The sequence below is a fragment of the Cetorhinus maximus genome, chromosome 12 (genome assembly GCF_964194155.1).
Source record: "Cetorhinus maximus chromosome 12, sCetMax3.hap1.1, whole genome shotgun sequence".
Lineage (NCBI taxonomy): Eukaryota > Metazoa > Chordata > Chondrichthyes > Lamniformes > Cetorhinidae > Cetorhinus > Cetorhinus maximus.
Window position 1 is genome coordinate 26,915,898 of NC_135890.1, and position 26,209 is coordinate 26,942,106.

Consider the following 26,209-nt stretch of genomic DNA (forward strand, 5'->3'; position numbering starts at 1 on the left):
AAACCCCAACTAATGCCCTCCACCTGCATATAATTAAACACAATTGATATACAAATAACAATAATGCCAGAGGAATATAATAATGCATAATAATTTCACAATGCATCTTACACTATAATGGACCAGGAGGAACAGAAATGCTTTACGCTCCACTGACCCTCAAGCAAATTTGTAAACCACACCAGCAACCATATACCCCAAGCAATCCAATGCCCTCCTGATGTCATCCATGGGCCCCTGCTGAAACCTTCTCCCCTCCTCCCTCATCTCTTCAGCTCCCTATGATTGTCCCTCTTCTCTGTTTCTTCCTGATCTATCCTGGCACCCCCATCTATATCCCCCCCACCCCATCTCCAATCATTTCTTTCCTCCTCTACACTCCTTATGCTCTGGTGCCAAAGATCTACCCATTTGGCAGTCAGCCAGCCTTTCATGCTAGCTGAGTATGACCAAGAAACTAAATTCAAAAATGGTAAACAGGTCCTGCCATTAAATTCCACAGAAACTGAGAGAAATGTGTACTTCCCCACCTCACTCTGTCAGCTCCTTCTTCGCTTCCTTGTAAAATTTGGGGCCATTAACTCTGTTTCTCACTCCACAAGTTCTGCCTGAACTGCTAAGTGTTTGCCAGCATCTTCTGTTTTTATTTCAGATGAGGAACTTGCAATGTGAGGAAGTGCAGAGTTTGTTTTAGATCTTGCAACAAATTCACCTCAATTCCAGTAATCTGCTAAAATTATTCAGTTGTCCTGTGGTATACCAGGCCAGTTGTTTAGTCATAATCAAGCTATTTACATTTATTTACACAGCTGAGATCAAAAGTCGTTGTACTTCTTATCGCTTCAAATTTAAAATGCATTTGCCTTCTCATCAGAAGTATTTTATTTACTACAGCCAAGTTTCATTTGGGACTAGGAGAGTAAAATCTATGTAAAATCTATCCTTTCTGATGCAGCAAGTGTTTAAACTTTGCAGGTAAATGTACACTGGGATGATCTGCCCACAGCTCTCATACATGTTAGAATCCAGGCTCAGTTTTCTAGATCAGGACCCATTAATCATGTATAGTGAAATCCTGGCAGGGTTCCTAATGCGAAGAAGGAGTCCAACATTGTCTTTGCACAAAATCCCAGCAACCAGATACCTAAATGTGCGGAAGTGTCCCAAAGATTGGAACATCAGTGTCTTGGTTCGCCTCAGCAGAGACAAATGGCTATGCATGAAGGCTAGTGAGGACTGAAGTGGAGGGAGAGGATGTTCTACAAGGTCCTCTCCCTCCATGGGAGTCCTCAGGACCATTACATCATTTCCTGGGATCTGTCACCAAAAGTAATGGTAACAAAGGGAAGTGAGAGGAAAACCCTTTTGGAACCTGAACACTGTCCCTCAGCCATCATTTATATGCAACTAGCTGGAGAGGAGGAATGTGGTAGTTCGAAATTGAAATGGTGAGAGGAAAAACATATCAGGCAGTAATGGGATTCACAACTCACATTTTCATTCAGTCTCTGCTGCAATCCTGCCTAATTTCAGGGAGGATTGTGGAGGGGAATCCAAGCCATAATAAATATCAAGCAATACTGAAAATTACTGTAAGAGTTTAGCAGTGTCGTAATCATGGAAATAACCACACAGCATGACGTTGATGTCCTGCCTGCAGTTCAATCAAGTTAATTACATATCGCAATCCCTGTGCCCATTTTCAGTGGTTATCCAATTTAACACCAATAAGCTAAAAAAAAAAAATCCTCAAGACAAAAAAGTTTATTTGTTGAGTGCCCTCTGAAATGGATTAGCAAGCCACTTAGTCATAAAGGGGTGGGCATTAGATGCTGGCCTTGCCAGTGATGCCTATGTACCCTGAATTAATTAAAAAAAACTATCCAAACAGAGCTAGGATGTTAAACATGTAAAATATTCCAGATGTTGAAAATCTGAAATAAAAACAGAAAATGCTGTAAATACTCGGCAGGTCAGCCAGCAAAATATTCTATGCATAAATATATCTATATATAACTATTACCTGTTTAAGGAGGAAGGCCATGTCACATACTGCAAATTTTTTAAAAAGACACCGTTTTGTTGGAAAGGATACATTTGACATTATTACTTTGTATTTTCAACATAGGGTTAACACAGTGGTCAAGATAATTCCTTAAGGTTTCTCAGTAGTGATTATTTCTCAAGCAAGACACCAGAAACAGATTACATCCTGGCCGTGGCAGAACTATTTGAAAAGGAGGTATACAAAAACAAAATGGGAACAAGATAAAATAAAACTCAATCTTTTACTATTCTGTAAGTGGGATCTTCAGAAGTGGCAAAAACTACAGAATTGGCAAAAATGACTGGTGGGAGTTAGATAGGAAAAAGGCAGGTATATTCTCTACTCAATTTTCTGGTCCCTATGCACCCAGCTCCTCTTCATGGTAGTACAACAGCTAAATTAATTAATTCTTTTTACTTAAGTTAGAGGTGGGTCTCAATTGGCAAATTCAATCTTATTTGTGTTGAGCGCTGTTTTTGTTACAGGACTAATTCCTTTTAGTTTTTAGCTTGTAGGTAAAGCTAATACGCAACTTTGATTCGCTATGTCAATATTAAATTGGAACAACAATGTCCTCTTCAGGCTGTGAAATTTTTTAAGATCCTAATAATTATAGGTTATTTGAAGGAAATGGGTTATATTATTTTGCAGGTTCAAGGCAGGTCAAACCAGATTTCATAAATTATCCACTGGTCAATTCAAGAAAAGCATAATCAGAAACCTGGAATGATATGAACAAAAATTCTCCACGTACTGGAAATCTGAAACAAAAACGGAAATAGCTGGAAACACTCAGTGCGATAGGTAGCATCTATCAGGAACATGAGCCAGCTGACATTTTGGAATTCTTCTTCAGAATTGTGAGTTATTACAGATTAACAATATTTATGAAGGAAAAAGTGAAGGAACCTTGAACAGTATGTTAGCCTATTTGCTTTACTGAAGATTGGTACAAGGCTTCGGGAAAATCTTAAAAAGGTGGGCTAGGGCAGGAAAAAATCTAAGCACTGGTTCAATACCTAGAAAGTTAAAAGAAATTTGACTCACACAGCTCTAGATGCAAAATTTAATGCCGACAGACATTTAAACTTGGATTTCCCATAAAACAAACTTCTCTAATTTCAGATTAGTTATTCATGTGAGACAGAGACAACTGATGGAGCTCTCCTTTCTTGTGCTCATGAACTGAAACTCCTGGTGAGCTAAGAAAAGTAGCATGATGACCCCTATAGAATATCAGTTGAGAAAGATGCTATGTAATGTACTACGGATAGCACTTCAAGAAAGGTTCATTTAGAGATTGAACCCAACACTTCCCATCTAAGTGATTTAGCTTTTCATGGATAATCCCACTGTGCCTTCAGGGAGGCCTAGCATGGACATTTTGATTATCATGATTTGTTGGGGCAGATTTTTTGTGGGATTCAATTATTCTCCTTTTTTAAATAGCCTGTTGGACCGGAGTGTATCTTTCTTCTCGATGATTGATGTATTATATTAACCTTTGGTTTAGATGCTATGTTCAACAATTCATTGCCTGTATACTGTAGGCAACGTATTAATGAAGGTCAAATAGCTCATTAACAGTTACTGAGGTGATAAGTTAACATAGCATCATCTAACTTCCACCAGATGGCTTCCGTTATACAAATTATCATGTTGAAATGGGGGTATTATCATTTTTACAGACTGGAGGTGGATACGCATGGTTTGTGCACATTAACCACAGCTTGCTAGCTCCATATAGCATGATTCCCCCTCTCCTGCTCCAAGTGGTTTGTGCAAAGGAAGTGGATTTGGAAAGAGATGACAGAACTAAACTAATAAAGTTAAAATTGCTTTAAATCACAAGTACTGTATCTGTATCAATCTGGTAATGTATTTGTTTCAGAATGTGATTTTATTATGCCCATTTTTTATGGTATAGCTGGCAAGGCTGGAATTTATTATTCAATCTTTGTTGGTCAAAGAAGGTGGTGGATATTCTTCCTGAACTCTGCTGTTGTTTATGTGGTGAAGTTGCTCCTACAATTTTGTTAGGCAGGAAGTTTGGAAATTGCGTCAGAAATTGGTCCTCTCAACTTCTCATTATTGCCAAGGAAATTGGCTGTGATGGGGACCAAGTTCTTTCCTTTTAGTATTGTATTTTTAGCAACTGATCTTTGGCTAGTCCATGTCTGTAATTACTTTAAATCTGCAACATTCTATTTTACTGTGTAAATAAGTTGAAACCATTGCTGTTATTGCAAATTATCCTTTAAATTTCAGGAAAAAATATGTGCAATGAGCTGTAGATTTGTGTAAATTACAACACTGCTTTTCCCTTGACCTTTACTTCCTTCTCAAAAACCATACCCCATTTTATTCATTCAGTTACAGATTTTTAAAAGTTTGCATTGCTGAATAATTTAAATTTGATACATAAATGAGTGCTTATCTTTTATTATGAACCTCAAATAGTCTGGGGCCAACATTGTTCTGGTTTATAAAAATGGCCAAAAAGTGTATTCTCAACCATTTTAACAAAACACCAATAACATTTTGGAGCACGTGGCATTCTTAAATTCCGAACAAGGGAAAACACTTTTGTTGTTGCCAACAAAAGAAATGTCACTCATCACAATGCACCTAAACATTGATTTTTTTCAGACCTTCGAAACAGTTATCATGCCACTTGATTTGGAAACACTTTGAAAAGTTTGAACAGTCAAAATGGTTCAACAAAAGCAGCGCGAGGTCACATTTAGTGACAAACTTCTGCAAGTGCTAGTAAATATCATGGTGTACTAAGAGGGAATGCCCCACTACCCCATGCCACAGGTGACCCCAGGGTGCGAATGTGCACAGTGTGCACAGACACAGTCCATGTGCTATAATTCTTCTCATTTTACATGAGGTAGTAAAGAAGTGGCACAACTGAAAACAGCACAAAGGTCAGACAAAAACATTACCATAAAGTAGTACAGAGGAAATATATATGCACATAAAGAAAAGTTGTGGTTGCAACTAGAAAATATATATGTAAATATGCTTCAGTGATACAAGAAATATTAACATAACTATAACACATGAAGCATTGATTACACATATTACATAATACATGCAGAGAGAATATGCTGATTGAACATCCTAGCGTATTATCCAAATGTACAGAGCAAGGTGCTCTCAATGAACAACTAACATATTTGGACCGGACCTCACAGCATTCTAACCTCACTAGAAGTACAGTTACACATATCACCCAGAATGAGGGACTAGAGGGTGAGAGACAAAGCACTGATGGGGAAGGGGTGGATGATGGGCAGAGGCCCTATCAATGTTTAGGTGCATTGTGATGAGTGATGTTTCTTTTGTTTGCAACAACAAAAGTGTTTTCCCTTTTCAGAATTTAAGAATGCCACGTGCTTTGAAATTTTATTGGTGTTTTGTTAAAATGGTTGAAAATACACTGTGTGCTGTGCAACCCAACTAAGCTGTATAGAGTTGGGTTCACTTTTTAATGGAGCCTGTTAGACCAGCAGAACTATATTGAAGACTCAATTATCTTTTTAAATATAATGTTAGAAGGCAATAGAACATGAATTTTTTTCACTCCAGTCTGCCATGGATGCACATGGCAACCTTGACCAATAGTAAAGACTTTACTAATACAAGCCATAGGTATAGTAGGAGCATCTATGATGAATGCTTACACCACTGTTATGAAAGGTGTGGAGTCAAAACTCCAAGCTACAATTAAGATTGTGTTCAACTCATTTGGAGAATGATTGCAGATGTAACATGGGAAATTTTGCACTTGAAATCTTGCATTTCACATTGACTTTGTAATATACAATCTGTGTGAGGGGTTGGTTGAATCCCTTTTATTTATATGCATATTGGCGAGAGAGGAGGTCTTGTAGCACAGTGGGTAGCCAGAAACTCCAGGTTCAAGTCCAGGACTTGATGACCGAGGAAGCTGTGTTCGTAGCATGGCTAAGCAGGTTGAGTATCAACTTATCAACTTGTAATTCCTCCCAACATACGCTAATGTCAGGTGGCAAGAGTGGGAGAGATTCCTGGTCACCCATGTGATAGGAAGAAATTGAAGCCTCTACCACCACTATCCATAGCTCCAGGCTACAACATGTGTGTAAAAGTGCATGTTGCCACAGCAAATTCGATTCTTTGGAGGGCTGGTTGGTTCTCTTGTCTGAACCAACCAGATCTGAATACGAGACAAAGGTTGTCCCGGTAGTGTGGATCAGATTGGTGCCAACAATATGGAGTTCAATCTCTGTTCTGGCTGGGGTGAATTTCTTGCTCTACCTGTGGTGGAAATCGTGGCGCTATGGGTCAGACCTGCCTTCAGGCATAGAACTGAAGAAGATTGATGAGAGAACACAAAAACATGAACACTAGAGAAAGGGTTGATCTTAGAGAGGGAAACCTGAGATGGACTGCTCCACCATTTGATTAAAATGGAGAAGTCTGAATAGAATTTTGCATGTGCCCTGCACCAATTTTTTGATGGACCTGGAATGGGCAAAGGCAGAAACTGGTGGTGTGACTCATAAAGGCAACAATTTTGTATCATCGTATTGGCCTGCACAAGTGACAGTAGCTGCTGTTTCTGAAAGCACTGAACCCACAGAATTACAGCACCAAAGACCCATGACACTGATGCAAGTCCATTAAGACTAGTCACAGATACACAGATACATACAGAGTCACAGGAACAACATGATAGAAATATTTAGAATTATACTTCTGCTTTAGTTGTGTCGACATCACAGGCTAATATCCGTATTCTGCCAACATTTGTATGGGTATCACAAGCATGCATAAAATTAGATCTGAAATATGAGACAAAGTTTGTCCCAGCAGCAAACAACCCGGGACACTGGCTTTAAATACGGACAGTCCCATAAAATCCAGGATGGCTGGTCACCCTGACCAGTCATAACCTACTGAGATGGTAGTCCAGATAATGTAACTTTTAAATGGAAATAATCTGAAGATGGATCTTGAAGATTTCAAATGATGGGGTTTTAACTATTTCCTTTAGCAGCTTGTTCCATTGTGGGATTGTCCTTGGGAAGAAAGATTGTTGATACATTGTCTTGGAAATGAATGGTCTTTGTTTGACTATCTTGTGTTTTGTCATTGCCAGAGGGCATCAAATACTTATTTCTGTCAATTCCCACCAGCTCATTACATCTTTTATAGAACATGGTCATTCTGTTTTTTCTCTCCTTTGCTGTAGTGATTCCCATTCCAAATCTTTGATCAAGGATGTGACACCAGTGTATTTCCCATACTAATTCATAAAGAATCATGCAGCAAGTCTATGGATCACTTCAATCTTATTTATATTTCTCACCATATAAGGATCCCACGAGCAACTTGCATGCTCCAGGATTGGATGAACAGGATTGGTAAGCTATAATTCTGATATTTTTGTTGCAATGCCAAAGATTCCTCCTCTGAAATCCAAGAACCCTGTTTGCTTTGGATGTTATCTACTGAAAGTGGAATCCCCACTGAAGATTGTTTTTAATGCAGTTGCATACCTACCTGTTGGAGAATTTATGACACGATGGGACAGGATAGCTAAAAGCATACTGTAATCATTGCAGTTCCACTGTCAAAATGCAAACAGCTATTGTGCTACTCCTTCAACCAAAGGAACAGGGGAGTACATTCACAACTAGCATAATAAAACTCATACACTTCCAATGTCCTTGCTTTCTCAAGCTTCCATCTTCTCTTAATCAACTACAAAACATTTGACATTAACTTTGTCAGAAAACTTTTGTTTATTCACCGATCTGACTGTTATCATGCCACTCACAAGTCCTTGCTTTCACTGTCTCACTAGTACCTGGTTTTAATGTACCTCCAAGGCTACAGAATCCTGCACAGTTCCTTATTAATGACTTTCAATAAGTCAGTAAAAATTAATGTTTTTTAAATTTTTAGTTATAATTTTTCCTCCTTCTTTTGAGGAATGGGAATGCTCAAAGCAGCATTAAGCATTGGTAATTAATCCACTATTGCTACCTCCTGACATTCCACTACTCATTAGAGCATTGCTGATTATGGGGCAATATGTTAGAAATATTTAAAATTATGACATAAGGGGACAGGCTAGATAGAGCAGACTGTTTCCAGTGGTTGAGGAGCCATAGCTACATGAATAAATGTAGGAGATTACCAAGGACCAGGAGAAACTTCTCTACACAGAGTTCTAAGGCTGTGGAATTCACTTCCAAGGTTAGGCAACATTCAAAATTAGATTTGATAGGTGGATGATGGAAAAGGGGATGAAGGGACATGGGAACAAATAGGGTGTCTGTGTTCTATTTCCTTGCATGGTGGGTAAACATTGATACAGACTGGTTGGGCTGAATTTCCACGTGGAAACTTAAATGTCCATTGAAATACTGCCCTTTATTCATTCCCACATTTTCAATAAGACTGATGAGTGTCATCCATATTGAAGTTAAAATGTGCATAACTCCAGCTAATGACTGCGAAACTGCATCTGCAGTTCCTGTTCATTCACTCCACCACAACTGTAGCATGTTTTTATATCAAACTTCATGTCCTGGCATGAAACTATGTGAATCAAACATAAATACTACCTCCACCCTGCGAAAGAAAACCATAGAATGATTCTTATTAGAGGCTTCTGTCTGATGCTGAGCAATGGCAAGTTCATCTCATTTTGGTTTGACGAACAAGTTAGTGCTGCACTCAGGTTAAATTCCATACATGTTAACAATCAAACTGGAATGTGAACAAATAACTAAACTGAATGCTCAAAGCCATAAAATACAATGTGTATAACTTAACAAAAAACATTTCTATTCCATCCTGGTTCTAGAGTTCACAAGAAGGCCAGCCCAGCTTATTCCCATAATGGTGCATTACTCTTATAATTTGTTGTTTGGAAGTCCAAATTATTAAAGTCACATGATGAGGAAAACACACGCCCTTAAGCCACAGAATTCCAATCATTTAATTCTGGAATACTGAGAAGTAAACATGAATGATTTCTGTGAAGCTAAAAAAATTGGCTTCTTATTACACCTTTATTTAAAATCTAAACAATGGTAAAGCAAATTTTGCATAAAATTTAAATATTGGAGAGCATTTTATAGTAAAGTATTTGTATTTTGCTAGATTTTAGAAGCATTTGTTCATTTTATAATACACTTCAGTCCTATTTAATTGGTTGCTGTTAGCTGTAAGAATTAAGGGCACTTAGTACTTAAGGGAAAACTGTTGTTTGCACGAATGCATCACTGATTGACAGATTCTCTATCATACTATTAATTGCATTGTTTTTGATCTTTGTACACTCTGATTTTGTTTATACTCAGCCCCAGCCCAGGTCTAGTAATTATGGCATTTTGGTGTTGCATTTCTGGATAATGGTGACCCCCACCCCACTCCACCCCACCCCACCCCACGATTTTGATAGTAAGGGTTTTAGCAGCAGGAATGTCATTAAATGTCATGTGGATGTGGTTAAACTCTCCTGTTGCAGATAGTCATTGCTTGACACTTGCACGGTACCAATGTTACTTGTTCAAGCCTGGTTATTATTCAGGTCTTGCTGTAAATAGCCTCACTTCTGACTCTATGATGTGGGAACATCATTGACAAAGCAGGTTTATATAGCTGGGGCTAGGAAACTGTCCTGAGGAACATTGTAGTAATGACCTGGGACGGAGATGATTGGACTCCAACATCCAGCTTCTTTTGTGCCAGGTATGCCTCTCAACCACTAGAGTTTTCCCCTGAGCCCCTTTGACTTCTGTTTTGTTCAGACTCCTTGGCATCACATTTGGTTGCATGCTGCCTTGATGTCAAGGCTGGTCACCATCACTTCATGTCCTCATGGCGCTGAGTGGATCTGGCAGAATCCAAACTGAGCCATCAGTGACATGCACAGAACCCATTTTCATACTTAAGATTCTTCAACTCAAACTATTTTCAAATCTAGAAAAGTAGCGTATGTCTTCCTCTAAACATGAATTTAACTGAACCCAGAGAATTTAGGCAATAATGGTAATACCCATTTTCATGGAATATACATTTATACAGGGATACTAGTGTCAAAAATAAACTGGCTAAAGCAGCAGTTTACTGGCAAGGAGCACTGGTAAACTTCCTGCTACTTGTCGAGCCAGGTTCACCTTGTATTAAGGTTTACAGAATTATCTGGAGGCAAGTGGTAAGAATTCTAGCTTCACTGACAGTGGACAGCTCCAAGGTCCTATTAATAACCCAGACAGCAGTTAATTACCAACAATGTCTGGGAGCAGAGAATCAGCCAGAGAAGATTGAATCAGTTTGAATTTCCCAACAGCTGCTGTGTCATCTTGGAGTCAACCCAAACCTGAAGATTGCCACCAGTTCATTATTAAACAACAGGTAAGCAGAGGTTTGCGAGTTAAAGCTCCGTAGAGCAGTGGAGGCTGGGTCATTGAATATATTCAAGGCTGAGTTGGACAGATTGTTCATCTACAAGGGAGTCAAGGGTTATAGGAGACAGGCAGGAAAATGGACTTAAGGCCACTATCAGATCAGCCTTGATCTTATTGAATGCTGGAGCAGGCTGGAGGGGCCAAATAGCTCACTCTTGCTCCTATCTGTTATGTTCTTATGAACTAAACTCACCCGCCCCCTCCCCCCTCAACACACACACACACACAATGGAAGCAGGTAGCAGGAATAATTTCCATTAGCAACTGATAATGTTTGATAATCAATAGCTGTTTATTCCAATACAAGCTGTGTGGAAACACCATTTAAATCCAAGGAGGAAGTATTGGATTCCGGTTGCGTGGGTGGAAACCACGTTATTTTTTAATCAGGTTAAGTTCCCACTCTGGTTCAAATAAGTTTCCTCTGCCCTTTCCCTCTTCTGCTGCTTGCTGTACAGAGAGCACAAGCTGTCTTCCTTTTGCTCCTTCTCCAGGTCAACAGGAGCCACTCCAACAGCTCTTGGGTAGCTTGAATTGGCTGTTTATGAACATCATCCGTGTTCTTGGATGAAATAGCCCATAAGGAGGGACACGGGGTTGCCCCAGTGCCTCAACTGAAAATCTAAGCACACTGCCCAACTTCTGTTAACACAGGAGATTTCCCGAATCCAGTATTGGAATCGTGGGGGGTGGTGGAGGGGGGGTAGAGAATTAGCAGGTGTAATGATGAGTGGCAACTGGATCGTCCAATTAACAGGCTGGGTTGACCATGACGCGAGGGCGGTGCTGGGCCAATGAGAGGCGGGATGAGGGGCGGGGCGCTGGCTGTGTGAGTGGGGGCGGGGAAGAGGGCGAGAGAGAGAGAGAGAGAGAAAAAGAGGAAAGTCGCACCGGAGGGCGAAGGGGGGAGACCGGAATTACTGATCGCTGTAAGCAGGAAGCTTATAGGGAAGGAGGGGGGGGAAGAAAATAATAATATATATATTTTTTTTTAAAAAAAGGAAAAGATGCGAAAGTGCTAACAGTTTGACCCGGTTTTGTTGGTTTAAATTTTCCAATGTGCCGAGAAGATGGAGCAAAGCGAAATCCTGAGGAAATTCATTGATCGAGTGCTGGCGATGAAAGTCCGCGACCAGAATGGGGAGGACAACTTTGCCAGCGACTTCATGGTGAGTTTAATTGGGTTTTTTTTTAAAAATCACTTCGGCTGTTTTTCTTTTCAATTAAATAAACTTTCTCCAGCTCGTGGACCCGGATTTATTATTATTATTAATAATTTTTGGCGGAGTTTGCCTGCGCCTGAGCAGCCTCTACCCCTTTCTCTTGTCCCAGCTCTTTCACCACCCACCCAACCATCACTGCCAGCTCCAGGCTGTGCGGCCTAAGCCGCTCCCCTCATGGTTCTTCGTTCACTTTCTGGAAAAGATAATCGGAAAGCTGCATTTTGTCCGGTGTTCTGAACTCGGTTGTGTGTGATCGGAGGATGCGGATTTTTAAAAAATTTTTTTTTTTTTTTTTGTTTAAGATGATGGTTTAGACAGTTGTAAAGTCCTGGTCGTTACAGGGTCCGACTTGGGTGTAAACTCCAGGTTTGTATAACAAAAAAATGTAATGAATTTATCAGCTGTGAGTCAGAAATGTGGGGAGTTTGTGGATGTTGCGCAAGGCACCAGGGGCGTTGTGTTGGCTCAAAGAAACTATGCAATGAGTGGACTCATGTTGTTCACTTAGGTATTTTATAATGTTTTACTCCAGTGTAATACTGGGAACGCTTCAGTCCTGATTATCAGATCTGCCAACAGCTCAGGAGTAGCTCGGGTACCGAAGAAGAGAAGGAATCACTGTTTCAGTTCACTTTGCACTCAGGAACTGCATCTTGGGGGGTTGGGGGGGGGGGACGGTTATGATTTAGTTATTCTCGCTGCGTGAAATGTACTTTGTGGACGTTGGTTATTGCAGGATGGCAAGATCGGACTGGACTGTTAATTATTTTGGTCGAAGAGCCCTCTGGTATTCCACGCCTAGATTGATGAATTGTTGCCACATAGGTGGAAATGTTGGAGGGTAGCTGATGTCTGAATCATTGCAGACAAGGTTCACACAGTATTAAGAGGAAAACATTGGGAACGAGATTTTGATTGAATTGAAAATTGCCACCAATGAACAATAGAGGATGGTCTTTCTGTCCATTGTCATCTGCATTGATTATTCACCTCCACTTTCACAAATCTTAATACTACATGTTTAACAGAATAAAATGTCCCAAGGCACTTCACAGGAGAAATCTGACAGAGCCACGGTGGGTGGGAGAGATAATTAGGACAGATAACTAAAAGTTTAGTCAAAAGGAATGTAGGTGCACAGTTAAAATCAGTGATGTGCATGAGGACAGAATTGGAGGAACACAGAAAATTAGAAGTGGCTGTAGGACTGGAGGAGGTTAGTTACAAGGAGGGGTGAAACCATGCATGGCTTTAAAAACAAGGATAAAAAATTGAGGCATTGTTGGGCAGGAGTCAAGGTTGGTGAACAAATGGAGAGGTGATATGTGAATGGCACTCCGCTGTCTCTATCTTAATTTGTGCAAAATTTTGGATGAGCTCAAATTTAGGGTGGAAGCTGGGATGCAAGCCAGGTGAGCATTGGAATAGTCAAGTCTAGAGGTAACAAAACCATACATGGTTTCAGCAGTAAATGAGCTGAGGCAGGTTGGAGTCATACAGTATTAGAGGTGAAAGTTGGCAGATTTGGTGATGGTGTGAATATGTGGTGGAAAGCTCATCTCTGGGTTAAATACAACAAGTTTGTTCAGCCTCAAGACAATTGATCGGGTTGGAGTCAGTGGCTGTGGGAACAGAGTTTGTGTCAGGGACCAAATGCAATGGCTTTGGTCTTCCCTATATGTAGTTCAAGGAAATTCCTGCTCTTCTGGTAGTGGATGTTAGATAAGTGTGACAAATTAGAAACTGTGGAGAGGCGGTGGTGAGGTTGAGCTGGGTGTTGTCAGTATACATGTGAAACCTGATGTTATAGAATCAGAATAGTACAGTACAAGAAGAGACCCATTGACTTTATGCAAGCTCTTTTGAGGAGTAATGTAGTTAGGCCCACTTGGCTGTTCCCATATCTCTGATTTTTTTTTCTTCAAGTATTTATTGATTTCCTTTTGGAAGTGATTAGTGAATATGTTTCTGCCACCTTGTTACACAGTGCAGACCAAGTCCTGACCATTTATGCATAAAAATGTTATTCGTCATGTAGTCCCTGTTTCTTAGCCATCTTAAACCTGTGTCCTCTTGTTATATTGAACCTTAAACTATTGGAAGCAACTCCTCTTTAGCTTACACTATCTAATCCCTTCATGATTTGAAACAGCTCTATCAAATCTCTTCTTACCCATCAACAACACCAGCTTCTCAAGTCTGTTCACCTAACTGTAGTTCCTTATCCTGAATCATTCTAATAAATTTCTTTTGTACCCTCTCCAAGGCCTTCATGTCCTCAAATTGTGGTGCCCAGAATTGGGACCTAATTATCCAACTGCTGCAGATAATGTTTTCATTATAGGTTTAGCATAGCTTCCTGACCTTTGTATTCTTTGTCTGTATTTATAAATACCAGGATCCCATATGCTTTATTAATTGTTTGGTTAATCTGTCCTGCCGTCTTTAAAGATTTGTGCATAAACACATTGAGGTCTCATTGTTCTTGCACCCCTTCTAAAATTGTACCATTTTGCTTGCATCGCCTCTCCTTGTTCTTCCTATCAAAATATGCTCTCACTCATTTACCTTGAATTTCATCTGCCATCTGTCCACCCATTCCTCTATTTCCCTTGTGACGTCTATTCCTATCTCCTTCGCTGTTTACTACACTTTCAAGTTTCATATCATCTCAAATTTTATGATTGCGCCATGTACCCTCAAGTCCAAGTTATTGATGTATATTGAAAAATAGCAATGGTCCTATTATTGGCCTTGGGGAACACTACTGTATAACTCTCCCTAGTATAAAAGGTGTAATCCACAATTGTATTCCATCCCTTTGTCAATTTTGTATCCATGCTGCAACTGCCCCTTTAATCCCATAAACTTTAGTTTTGCTGTTTTTAGTTTTAGTCCATGCTTCTCCAAGTGGCTGTTAACCTGGGAGAAAATTATTGTTTCTAGAGTATATATTTGGATTATGTTGCTGAGGGACAGCATGTGGATAAGAAATAGGAAGGGACTAAGGATAGATCCTTGTTGGAGACATAACCGTGCAGGAGTGGGAAGAGAAGCCATTGCTGGTGATGCTTTGCCTATGACTAGGTAGATATATTGGGCTTAAGTGAGGCAGATCCACCTAGCTAGGTGAAGTAAAAACAAAAAGCTAAGTTCTGCCGAAGGGCCGTGAAGGCTCGAAACGTTAACTGATTTCTTCTCCACCGATGCTGCCAGACCTGCTGAGTTTTTCCAGGTAATTCTGTTTTTGTTTTAGCTAGGTGAAGTGTTGGAGTAGGATGGTGTCAGAGGTTGAAGACAGGTTGATCAGGATGAGGAGTTATAGCTTACCAGTTCACAATAACATAGGATGTTGTAACTTTTGAGGGCTGTTTTCAGAACTGTGGTGGGGCAGTAACCTGATTGGAGGAATTCAAACTTGGAGTTCCAAGAAAGATGGGTGCAAATTTGGGAGGCAACAGCACATTCAAAGACTTTGGAAAGGAAAGAACCGTTGAAAATGGGCTGGTAATTTGCGAGGACGGAGGCGTCAAGGATTTTTGGGAAAGGTGTGATGGCAGATTTGAAGGGAAGCAGGACAGCATCTGAGGAGAGAAAACGGCTACTATCAGCAAACTTGATTGGTCAGTAGTTTGCTGGGTATAGGAATGTGGGAGCTGGAGTGGGTCTTGTGGAGAAGCTGAGCATGGTGCAGTTATAAGGAGGGATGGCAGAGAGCTAGAGAAAGATGCGGGTTCAGGATTTGGGCAGAAGGAAACCCTTGGTTGGGGAAAAGAGGTCAGGTGGTGGAGGGTTGGCTGTGTTATTGGAAGGGAGGGAAGCAGCAGGGCACAAAAAACGATGGTCTTGACAAACAAGTCCATGAGCGCCTTGTATTTGTTATTGAAGAGGAATGTGGACGAGGCAGGGGAGAGGGATTTAAGAAAGACAGTTTGTGGTGGAGAAGAGAAACCGGGGTCATCTTGGCATTCCACAATGGTCCTGGAATAATCGATTTTTGACAGTGGAGAGCAGGACCTGATTGTGCTTTATGGTCCAGCCAGACCTGATGATGTTTGGCTGAACCGGTTGGGTGCCATAAATGTTAATAACTGCGTCCCTTGGACTTGAGGGCAGGAAAAGGTAAAGAAAGGTGAAATGATTTGAATTGTATTAATAAAAAAGGAGTTCAAATTAACAATATTTCAATTGGTAGAATAATTGTGCTTAATTTATTTTCTTGTTCAAGTCTGAAATAAATAGTTACATCCCTACTTTGCCCCCATCTTTCAATAACTTTATTTCTTGATAAATGTACTGACATTTGTTGCAAACTAATATGTTTGACTAATCAACAAGCTGTGTTTTTCTGTGTGGTGGTTATGGAAAAACTGTATGTAGCCCAAGGGATTCTCTACTCTATTTCCAATTGGACATCAAAGGTTAGATTCACACCATGTTGATGCAGAAGTAAATGCCTCCCAGCTATGCCTTGCACTACCTTACAAAACCTCTCTTATTGACATTTATTAATGAGATAGTAACTTTTACTAATTGCTTTTGTGTATCACACAAAATGTTACACTGTCATTTAAATTTAGTGAAGCAGTCTATTGGATATACTGTAATTTTAATGCCTTGCTGGCAGAAATTGCTATTTTTAACAATTTCAGTTCAAATTTTCTAAACTTGTTAGTTTAGAGTCATAACTTTATCTAGAGTATAACATTGTGTGGTATAATTGGATTTTAACATAAAAATAGTATACAGTATATCTGTTACTGTTTGTGGCCTTGAAGCAGGATGTTGCAAAGCCCTTTTTTTAAGGAGTTATAATTGTGATATGGAATAATGCTGAATATTAACTTTTTGAACCATGCAATTTAGAAGGAAGTACTTAACAGATTTAATGTGCCCAAATGAATATATTTAATCTATTTGGTTTTTCTAATCAGTTAAATTCCAGGATTTCTTGTACATCTCTATCCATACATCCATAAATGGCTTAGTAATCCTGAAAGAAAATAATAGGACTAATATTTTTGCATACTTTGCTCCTATTCCTCCATGTACTTCTACCACTGATCCCGTGCTCTGTAGCCCCTGTAACACCCCCGCCCCACCTTGCAGCCTTTGTGTGAATCTGTGTCTCAACTTTTTTTCTGGAGCTGTTGGACTTAGATTGCCTCCCAATAAATATCTCCTACATTGGATCCTAATACTAGTGAATGAACTAGTTTTGGAACATGGAAGGAAGTGGTAGCCCTTTTAGAATTCTCTCATTCTGTTTGGCCATAGGAGTGGGACCTAGCATGGTGGAGTCATCCTGGCACATCAGGGATGGAAGAACTGCTTTATAGATACGTAAAATTAAAAAATGCAGTCAACAGTGACATTTTGGATGCAGAATTGTTTGCCAGTAGTAGTATGTGTATGTTTCCCATACTGCTTGTGTAGTAGCTACAATAGGAATATACAATTTTAGTTCATCTAGCTGTTTGCCAATGGTTTGGTTCAGCCTGAGACAAGTGGCCAGGGATGGAATTGGTGACCAGAGAACAGTTTGGATGGGGCTGAGGGTGATGTGATGGCTTTGGTTTTCCCAATGTTTAATTGACGAATTTGCAGCTCATCCAGGTCTGGATGTTGAACAAGCAGCCTGACAACACAGAAGCAGTGGAGAGATTGAAAAATATAGTGGTGAGTTTGTTGCTGCAATCCACTCCCAATGGCAGTCTTTTCCATACATTCAGCACTCTGTATAAAGTAGTTTAGTTTAAACTCTTCTACCCAACCTTCATGCTTGAAGTTATGCATCTGTGAATAGAGACTGACTTGGTGGATGATATTGGCTGGCTTGGTTGAGTATGTTACTTCAACTGTTTTAAAGAAAGTTTAATAATCAGTAGAAATGAGAATACATGAAGGCTGTGTTGTAAATATATTGCTGATTTATATATTGCATGTTTTAGAATTTTCTTTCAGCGAGTATGACGCATTTGTTGCGAGTAAATTGGGCTAAAATTAAACACAATTTAAGAAATTGTGGAAAATAACAATCATGTAATTGTTGAAATCTATTGGCGTTTTGAGTAATAACTTAAATACATAAAACTGAGCTACTTTGTGACTGGCATCATTAGTGTATAGTATTTACAGATCTGTCAATGTACTACATTGTGTATTAGGTAGTTGGTTATCTGCCTTCTGTAAATCATTTACCATCTCTTGCATTACTTTTTTTAAGAGTTGTAATGAAAATTAGAGCACGTTTTACACTTATAAAAAACAATATTAAAATTTTTATGGATGTGCTTATATACAAAGATAAACTAGGTGCAAAGATACTATATCTCTAAGAATGGAGCAGTTATAGTTCAGAAGTTGCATAATCACCCCAAAAAATTGTGGAATTTGTGGCAAACCTCTCCAATGTGTTTGGAATGTACTATTCTACTGGGGCAGTTGCACAAGGCAGAAATGACTAAGTTGCCCTTGTTATTCTGACAAGGGGAGAGCAATTTGGATGACCTAAAGTATTACAGCAAATGAATAGTTTGTGAAGATCATCTGAACATTACAATTATTATATCAGTGAACTTATTTAATGTGGGGTCATTAATCTTTTAAGGATATTATTTTACAGTTTTTATAGCTGAGATAATATGTGATACGTTGCATGTGAATTGCAGTATGACATGATATACTTATATATATGGCTAGCTTATCTCTGGTGGTGTTCAGACAGAAATTTTAAAATTCTCTTGTCACTATCTCCCACTCTCCAATTCTCTGTCTTCAGCTCAGTTTTTAGTATCTTGCCTTTTTTTTCTTTCCTGTATACTTCTCTCACTTTGCCTATATTTTTGGAACACTGCCTCTTGCATATTTTCTCAATATATAGCTGTCTGTTTTTGTATGTGTTGCAATGTCTCTCTTGGAGAGTGGAGGCAGAGTGTCTCTCCAAACCTCTGATGGGTGTAAGTGATGTTTTTTGCCAGATGGGATGGAGGCTTTCTTGTGCTTGAATGTGGGAGTGGAATTTTCTACTGCAATTGGTCAATAAGAGAGCAAAGTTGTTTTTATTTTGTACCTTTTCACATCCTTGGGACATCCCAAGTTTTTAGAGCCAAAGTGAAGTCACTATTACTGTATAGTCAATCTGTGAACAGCAGTTCACCATGAAGAGCAAGTGAATGAATCTTTCTGACTCTAATCTGATATTTTTTATATGGTGGGTAAGGGAAAATCATTGGAACTTAAAAGCTCATCATTGGATAGTTTCAGGGGATCTTTTATATCCACACAAGACGGCAGTTAAATCCTCTGCTTAACATCTCAATCTAAAGGCGGCACCTTTGACTGCACTGAAGTGCTGGTCTTGATTATGTGCTGAAGTCCACAGTAGAGCTTGATCCCATAACTTTCTGACTTAAACAAGGATGCTACCAACTGACCCAGGTTAACACTTAGCCAGTAAGGGAAAATAGAATGCTTGGTTCTCACTTGACACACACCCATTTTATAATCAAAGCTCTTGGTAACTTACGTATTTTATAATCATACTATAACAGGTCTTCTAGACTACCAACCTACCCTCAAACAGTGCTAATGTATGCAGGAGTAGCCTGGAATGTCCCTCCCTCACCAACCAGGGATGATGTTCCCTCTAACATTTGTTTGTTGCGTGTGGTCCGTTTGCGCAGCGTAGCTCTTAAAGAATGACACTTGACCATGCATGCATGCTTCCTGTTGCTTGGATGCATTTTATTTGTTCCCTGTGTGGCACATTTCTGATTTCTGTAAGGCCCTTTACCCCACAGTTTAGAGGTGATATTAGTTAGGTGTTTGTCAGCCATGAAAGTTGGTGGCTAACAAGCAACCTCATAGAGTTAGATAGGTGTGGAGTAACTTGTTTTGCAACGGTATGTCTGGAATTGTGCTTCAGATCAAAGATGCTAGAAGGACAAAGGGTGTAATTTCAATTTGGCAAGAAAATTTAGAGCATCTAATTCAGAGTGAGGCACACTTCTCTCTGGCTAAACACTGGAGAGATCAAAGCTGTTGTCTTCAGCCTTTATCACAAACTTTGTACGCCTGACGATGATTCCACCCCTCTCCTCCTACCAACCATTGTCTCAGGCTGAACCAGACTATTTGCGACCTCACCTCTGGTTCCCCACTGCTTTGAATATGACTTTTCCCCATTTGTAAAAATCGTATTGTCCAGTGGCGATCGTTGTATGGTTCTGTGATTGTTAGGCAAATTGGTGAGTGGCTCAAGCTATTACTAGCTATCACACAATCTATGGTAGTTCTGAAAAAGACCTTCTATTGTATTGGACAAAGATGTAATGGGTATCAAATGCATAACTTTACATTTATTCCCCTTGGGAAGTCCTATTTATACATCGCTTTGTGTAGGTTCCAACGTGATAGATGTGAAGTACAATACAACATACGAACAGGATAAAGACCCATCCAGTCAATAGTCCAACCTTACACAACTACCCACTCACCAGTAACTACTCCTATAGATAAAAGAAATGGTGGCTAATTTGGAAAAATCCTGGGACATTCCTCTTCCATCTCCCCAAAGCATTTGACCAAACACTAAGATACTGTAATTAACCAAAACTTGAACACAGCTTAACTATTATAAGCAAATTACTCCATAACCAGAAATGCCCTCTCCTCTCAGGAATTTGTAAACTCCCTTTATTAGGACCCCGCCCTGCCTCGGCTCATCTGCTGAAAGCCTCATCCATGTCTTTGTTACATTTAAATTCAACTATTGCAATTCTCCCTTGGCCAGCCTCTCGCCTTACACCCCCCATAAACTTGAGGTCATTCAAAACTCTGTTGCCTGTATCCTAAAATTCACCAAGTCCCACTCATTTACTGTTTCTGTGCTTGTTGACTTAAATTGGCTCCCAGTTCAACAATACTTTGATCTCAAAATTCTTTTTGTTTTGTTTCCTAACCCCTCAATGGCCTTGGCTCTCCCTATTTCTGTAATCTTCACCAGCCCTGCAGCCCTCCCAAGATTTCTGCACTGTTTCAGTTCTGGCCTCCAGTGCACCACTGATTTTTATTGCTGTACCATTGGCGGCTGTGCCTTCAGCTGTCTAGGTCCTAAACTCTGGAATTTATCCCTGTACCCCTCTAGTTCTCCTTTTAAGATGCTTCTTGACCAAGCTTTTGGTCACCTGTCCTGATATCACCTTGTGTGACTTAGTGTCAAGGTTTGTTAACTTAGGGTTATCCAGAGCTTCTGTGAAGGGCCTTTGAACATTGTACTATCTTATAGGCACTATATAAATGTGAATTCTTTTTGTTCTTTGCTGGGAAGTGGGTGTCGCTGGCAAGGCCAGCATTTCTTGCTCATCCCTAATTGCTCTTGATCTGAGTGGCTTACTAGGCTATTTCACAGGGCAGCTAAGAGTTAACCACATTGCTGTGGTCCTGGAGTCACATGTAAGCCAGACCAGGTAAGTATAGCTCATTTCCTTCCCTAAATGGCATTAGTGAACCAGATGGGTGCAACAACCTATAATCGTTTCATAGTCACTATTACTGAGACTTGTTTTCAATTCCATATTTTCTGGATATTCACTTGATTCAAATGGTGGGATTTGAATCTATGTCTTTTTAGTCCAGTGACATTACCATCACCCCATCATCTCCCTTGAGTTGTTGATTCTACTGACTCCGTAATTATATGTCTCAGCAATGCGTTCCAGAAGCAATGACTTTCTGCAAAAAGAAAAACTTCCTAGCTTCTAACCTAACTCCTTTTTTTACTATGAATCCTCTTTTACTATGAATTTTATAGGTATAATCCATCCCTCTACATTTCAAATAACTCAACTTACTTGGTAACTTTTGTATGTCCCCTAAGTGTGCGTTTCTCCAGTGTAAATAATTTTGGACCCTTACCTCATAACTAGAGTTCAAAAAATTGATGGTATCCTTATCATTCTTCCATGGACCCTTTCTATAGTCTTGGTATTTTTCTCCCTAGATTCGATGTCACACTTGGGAAGTGTGAATGTACCAAAGCTTTGTCTCATAACCCTCATTTTGTACTCAACTCTGTTGACAAAATAGCCTGAAGCCTATTTATTTTCCATAAGGCCACTACATACTGTTCGTGCATCTTTAATGAGTGATGAATGAGAGAAACTAGTTAGTAAGTACTGATTTATTGCCTTCTGTAGGTGATCTGTATGGTAAAGTTTTATAACTCTTAAGTGCACATATTAAATGTCAAAATAATTCTCTAAATCAGCCTGAAACCTACCAATTTATTTTGAATTGCTAATTCCCACCCCCATTTTTCTCTTCAAATTAGATTCGTCTTAATTAACATTACTATTGTTTCTGAATGCATTCATAAACAAAGTGATAAAACTTATAAAGGGATAGTGTTAACTGCAGCATGGTACAAGGTCTTGTGGACGTTTGAGCTTTTCTTTCTTCCCAGCACTCCTCTCCTATAAATGTCTGTCAGAATCATAGGAAGTTAACTATGTACTATTTTTGGGTACATCCTTTGTGGATAGTTGAATCCATTCCTTATACCAGCAGCATTAAAATGCCGAACTATATGAGGCGCAGTGTCATTATATCATTTACAAAAAAAGTGCACTCAGATTTGAGACAATTTTCTTTCCTAGTTCTGTGCTATTTAGGTGAAAGTCCAAGTTCCTAATGTCTCTAAATTTCATGTACAGTAGCTGATATCTTTCTAACTTACTTGCATGGCTTGATACTGTTGAAAAGCAATGATATCTCTTGTATTTTATCGCTACCACAATGTGATGTTGTTTCGAGACACTTATTTCTGTGGAAGAACCAATTCTGTTGCTTTTTGAGTATTAATGTAATAAAGTGGCTAAAATATAGGGATATTTTGTGACTATGATTGGATCAGAGTTTAGTATTTTGATCAATTATAGGAAATCCTCGCTAATGTCATTCCACAACGTCGTTTTGCGTTAATGTCGCTCTCCAATCAGAATCCTACACTTGTTTTGCATTGCTGCAGTTTCATGTTAATGTTGCCCTATGCTTGGATGTTCTTGCATAACTTCCACGTTGAGCCTGCTAGAGCTGGGTCTCGGGTAAAGTGGGGAGCCGGCAATCTTGGGAGGGGGTTATGAGCCTCAGACAGACTTTTGTATAACGTTGTATTTTTCCAGGAACCAATTATTAATGTTAAGCGAGGATTCCCTGTACCGTGTCACATCATGGTTATTATTTGAAGTAATGAAGGCCATGAAGTCCTTGAAACTTGCTAGGTGGCCTGTATCCATTAAGTATATAAATGCTTGTGTGTGGAAAATTGGCTTTCACAGATTCCTAATACCGTTCTGTCACAGACCATCCTGATTTAGAAATATATTGCCATTCCTTCACTGCCATTGGATTAAAATCCAGGAACTCCCTCCCTACCAGCACTGTGGGTGTATTTACACCACATGGTGTGCTGCGGTTCAAGAAGGCAGCTTGAGGGCAATAATTGGTGGGCAATAATGCTGACCTTGCCAGTGATGCCCACATCACATGAACAAACTTTTTTAAAAAAAGGAATAGACTACATCAGGATATTTTGCTATTCATTTGTTCAGAATGTATACAATCATTGCAAAACTAGTTGCAAAAAAACATTTGTTTGCAAATCAGATTCCTTTGAAGTTTTATTAATTCTCAATTTTTAAAAAAAAAATCTCTACTCAAGTGCCTGGATTTTGTGGTCAGCAACGAAGAAATAGCACGTGCTGTTCACCTCACCAACAGCGGTGCACCAAGTTTTTGCAGGCTTTAGAATGGAGCCTTGCTGTAATCCAGTGTCTGATCTAGCATGGAGCCCTCTAGAGGATCCAAGGCATGTGTGAATAATGAAAGCAACACCTAGGCTCTTCAAACAGATTAAAGAATCCTCACAAAGACATCCAGAATCTAAACCAAGTGGACTGAATTACAAACATATGAATTAGGAGCAGGAGTTGGCTGAGTAGGCATTCAGCCCTTCCAACTTGCTTTGCCATTCAATAAAACCATGGCTGATCTGATTGTGGCCTCGGTGATGGTATCTTGCCTATCCTGGGAACCTTTGACTCCCTTGTTAGTCAAGAATCTACCCACATCTGCCTTAAAAATATTCATTGACCCTGGCTCCACCACTCTCCGGGGAAGAGAGCTCCAAAAATTCACGACTCTCGGAGAGAAAATTTCCCCTCATCTGTCTTAAATGGGAGACCCCTTATTTTTAAACTGTATTCCCGAGTTCTAGTCTCTCCACAAGGGGAAACATCTTTTCAGCATCCACCCTGTCAAGTCCCCTCAGGATCTTATATGTTTCAATAAGATCACCCCTCAATCTTCTAAACTCCAATGGATTCAGGCCCAGCTTGTCTAACCTTTCAGCCTTTCTTGATAATACAACGCCTCCCCCCTCCAGACTTCCAGGTATCAATGGTGTCATGAAAGTATAATAATTCTCACAACATTATTGTGATTTATTGTAAAAGTAGGTTGTTAATGGGGTTTGGATAGTTTCTGTGTGTGGGGGATTTAATTGAATTGGAGACAACCGGTCTGCAGGCTTTTGAGTCATCAAAAAGAAGCTAGGCTTGAAATGTTAAATGCATAAACATGGCTGAAGTTTTAGAATGAGAGGGGTGAGGAAAATTTGCATTTTTAGACAAATTAGTTTGGTTTGAATTTCAGAAAGATGGTAAGACGTTACACCTAGCCAGAAGAAGCTAAGCCAAGCAGTGTGTTTATTTTTTCCCAGAGGTTACTGATAAAATTGGTACTATGAAAAGATTTGTATTATGAGGGAGGTAAAGTTCCAAAGACATATCGGAACAATGGAATTTGCATTAAAAAGGGAAAACGTGTATAAAGGTAATGGGGCTATGTGACAGAGGGGAAGGCATTCTAAGATCTAACACGTGTGAAAAGCCTCGAACCTCTGTGCATCAAATTGCTGTCTACAGGAGCTGAAGCTGAGAAAACTCACTTTGAATTCAACTGTCCAGGGTATTGTGTGGCTTTGCCTGGGTCTGCCTAAATCTATTTGTTTTTACTGTTGCCTTACCGGGGGTGTAACTGGAAGCCAGATTAATTACGGGTTTTAGGAGTTATAATAATTTGTAGATCTATGTATGTGCTTGAAATCTTTTATTTTGTTAATAAATATTTAATTTAGTTTTCTTAAAAACCTCTGATGTCATGGTAGTCTTATTACCTCTGAATTCAGGGCAGACATCTCAAAATAAAATACAAATTGCAAAACAGTTGTGCCCGAGTGATCAAGTTTCTCTCGTGGATTTGATTGGCCTGGCACACATCATCTGCCATGTCATAACAATGGAAAATGGAATAAAAATAGGAAAGATAGATGGGATTAAGAAATGTGTACGACGCACAGAAAAAGTTTTAAAAAAACACTACTTTTTCTTTTTAAAAAAAAATCTCCAACGCCAACTTCTGATGGATCGTGACTCCATGCTTATAAAATTATTTTTTCCTGGACAAGCGAGGTTATTTGGTAGTAATTATCAAATATCATGTTACTGCTGGATGTGTCAAACGTAAGTTTTTATGGTGTCTTTAGTGGGGAGAGTTCGTTCTGTTGTGTGCCTTTCATTGTTGACTCTTGACAAGGTACTGCGACTGTGTACTTTGTGTGGAGAAGCAGGGTATCTGTGACATCAGCTTCTGGATTTCTGTGTTTAAATGCGCAAGGGAAGATACTATTTACTCCATTATAACTGAGCAAAGTTAGCAGCACTTATTAATGCAAAATTTGGCAAACAGCTTTATGAACTGATCACCCCACTCTTGTAGTTGGCGGACTATATCTGTTTAGTCATAATAGTGAAACCGCTGAATGAATACATGTATTTTCCTTGAACACCATAATATCCATTGGAAGTGATGTAGAGTGAGATCAACATGATGTTTTAATACAAAAACAAAAATACCTGGAAAGCAGGTCTGGCAGCATCTGCGGATAGGAGCACAGTTAACGTTTCGAGTCCGAATGACCCTTCAACAGAACTAAGTAAAAATAGAAGAGAGGTGAAATATAATTTGGTTTAATGGGGGGGTGGGACAAGAAGAGCTGGATAGAGGGCCAGTGATAGGTGGAGATAACCAAAAGATGTCACAGACAAAAGGACAAAGAGGTGTTGAAGGTGGTGATATTATCTAAAGGAATGTGCTAATTAAGGGTAGAAAGCAGGACGAGCAAGGTACAGATATCCTCTCCGCAGAAGCTGCCAGACATGCTGAGTTTTTCCAGGTATTTTTGTTTTTGTTTTGGATTTCCAGCATCCGCAGTTTGTTGCTTTTATCAATGACGTTTTAATCCTCCTTTGAAAACTATTTTTATTACCACACCCAAAAAATTAAGCAAATTTCAAAAGCCTATTTCAGCACTAAAGTACATGAAAAGTTTCATCATTCTT

The 26,209-nt window shown here is 39.5% G+C and overlaps 1 protein-coding gene across 6 annotated transcripts in view; it reads left to right on the top strand.

Moving 5' to 3' along the window:
• Window positions 1–11,029: 11,029 nt before the first annotated feature.
• LOC144687324 (tyrosine-protein phosphatase non-receptor type 12-like) overlaps window positions 11,030–26,209 on the top strand; it is a 113,503-nt gene continuing 98,323 nt past the window's right edge. For 4 of the 6 annotated variants that reach the window (XM_078553274.1, XM_078553279.1, XM_078553277.1 and 1 more), the window contains exon 1: window positions 11,442–11,693. In XM_078553274.1, the coding sequence (XP_078409400.1) occupies window positions 11,595–11,693 (99 nt within the window). In that variant the 5' untranslated portion in view covers window positions 11,442–11,594. Of the gene's footprint in view, window positions 11,049–11,377; window positions 11,694–26,209 lie in introns of those variants that run through there. The other 2 variants (XM_078553276.1, XM_078553275.1) reach the window with 2 other exon arrangements.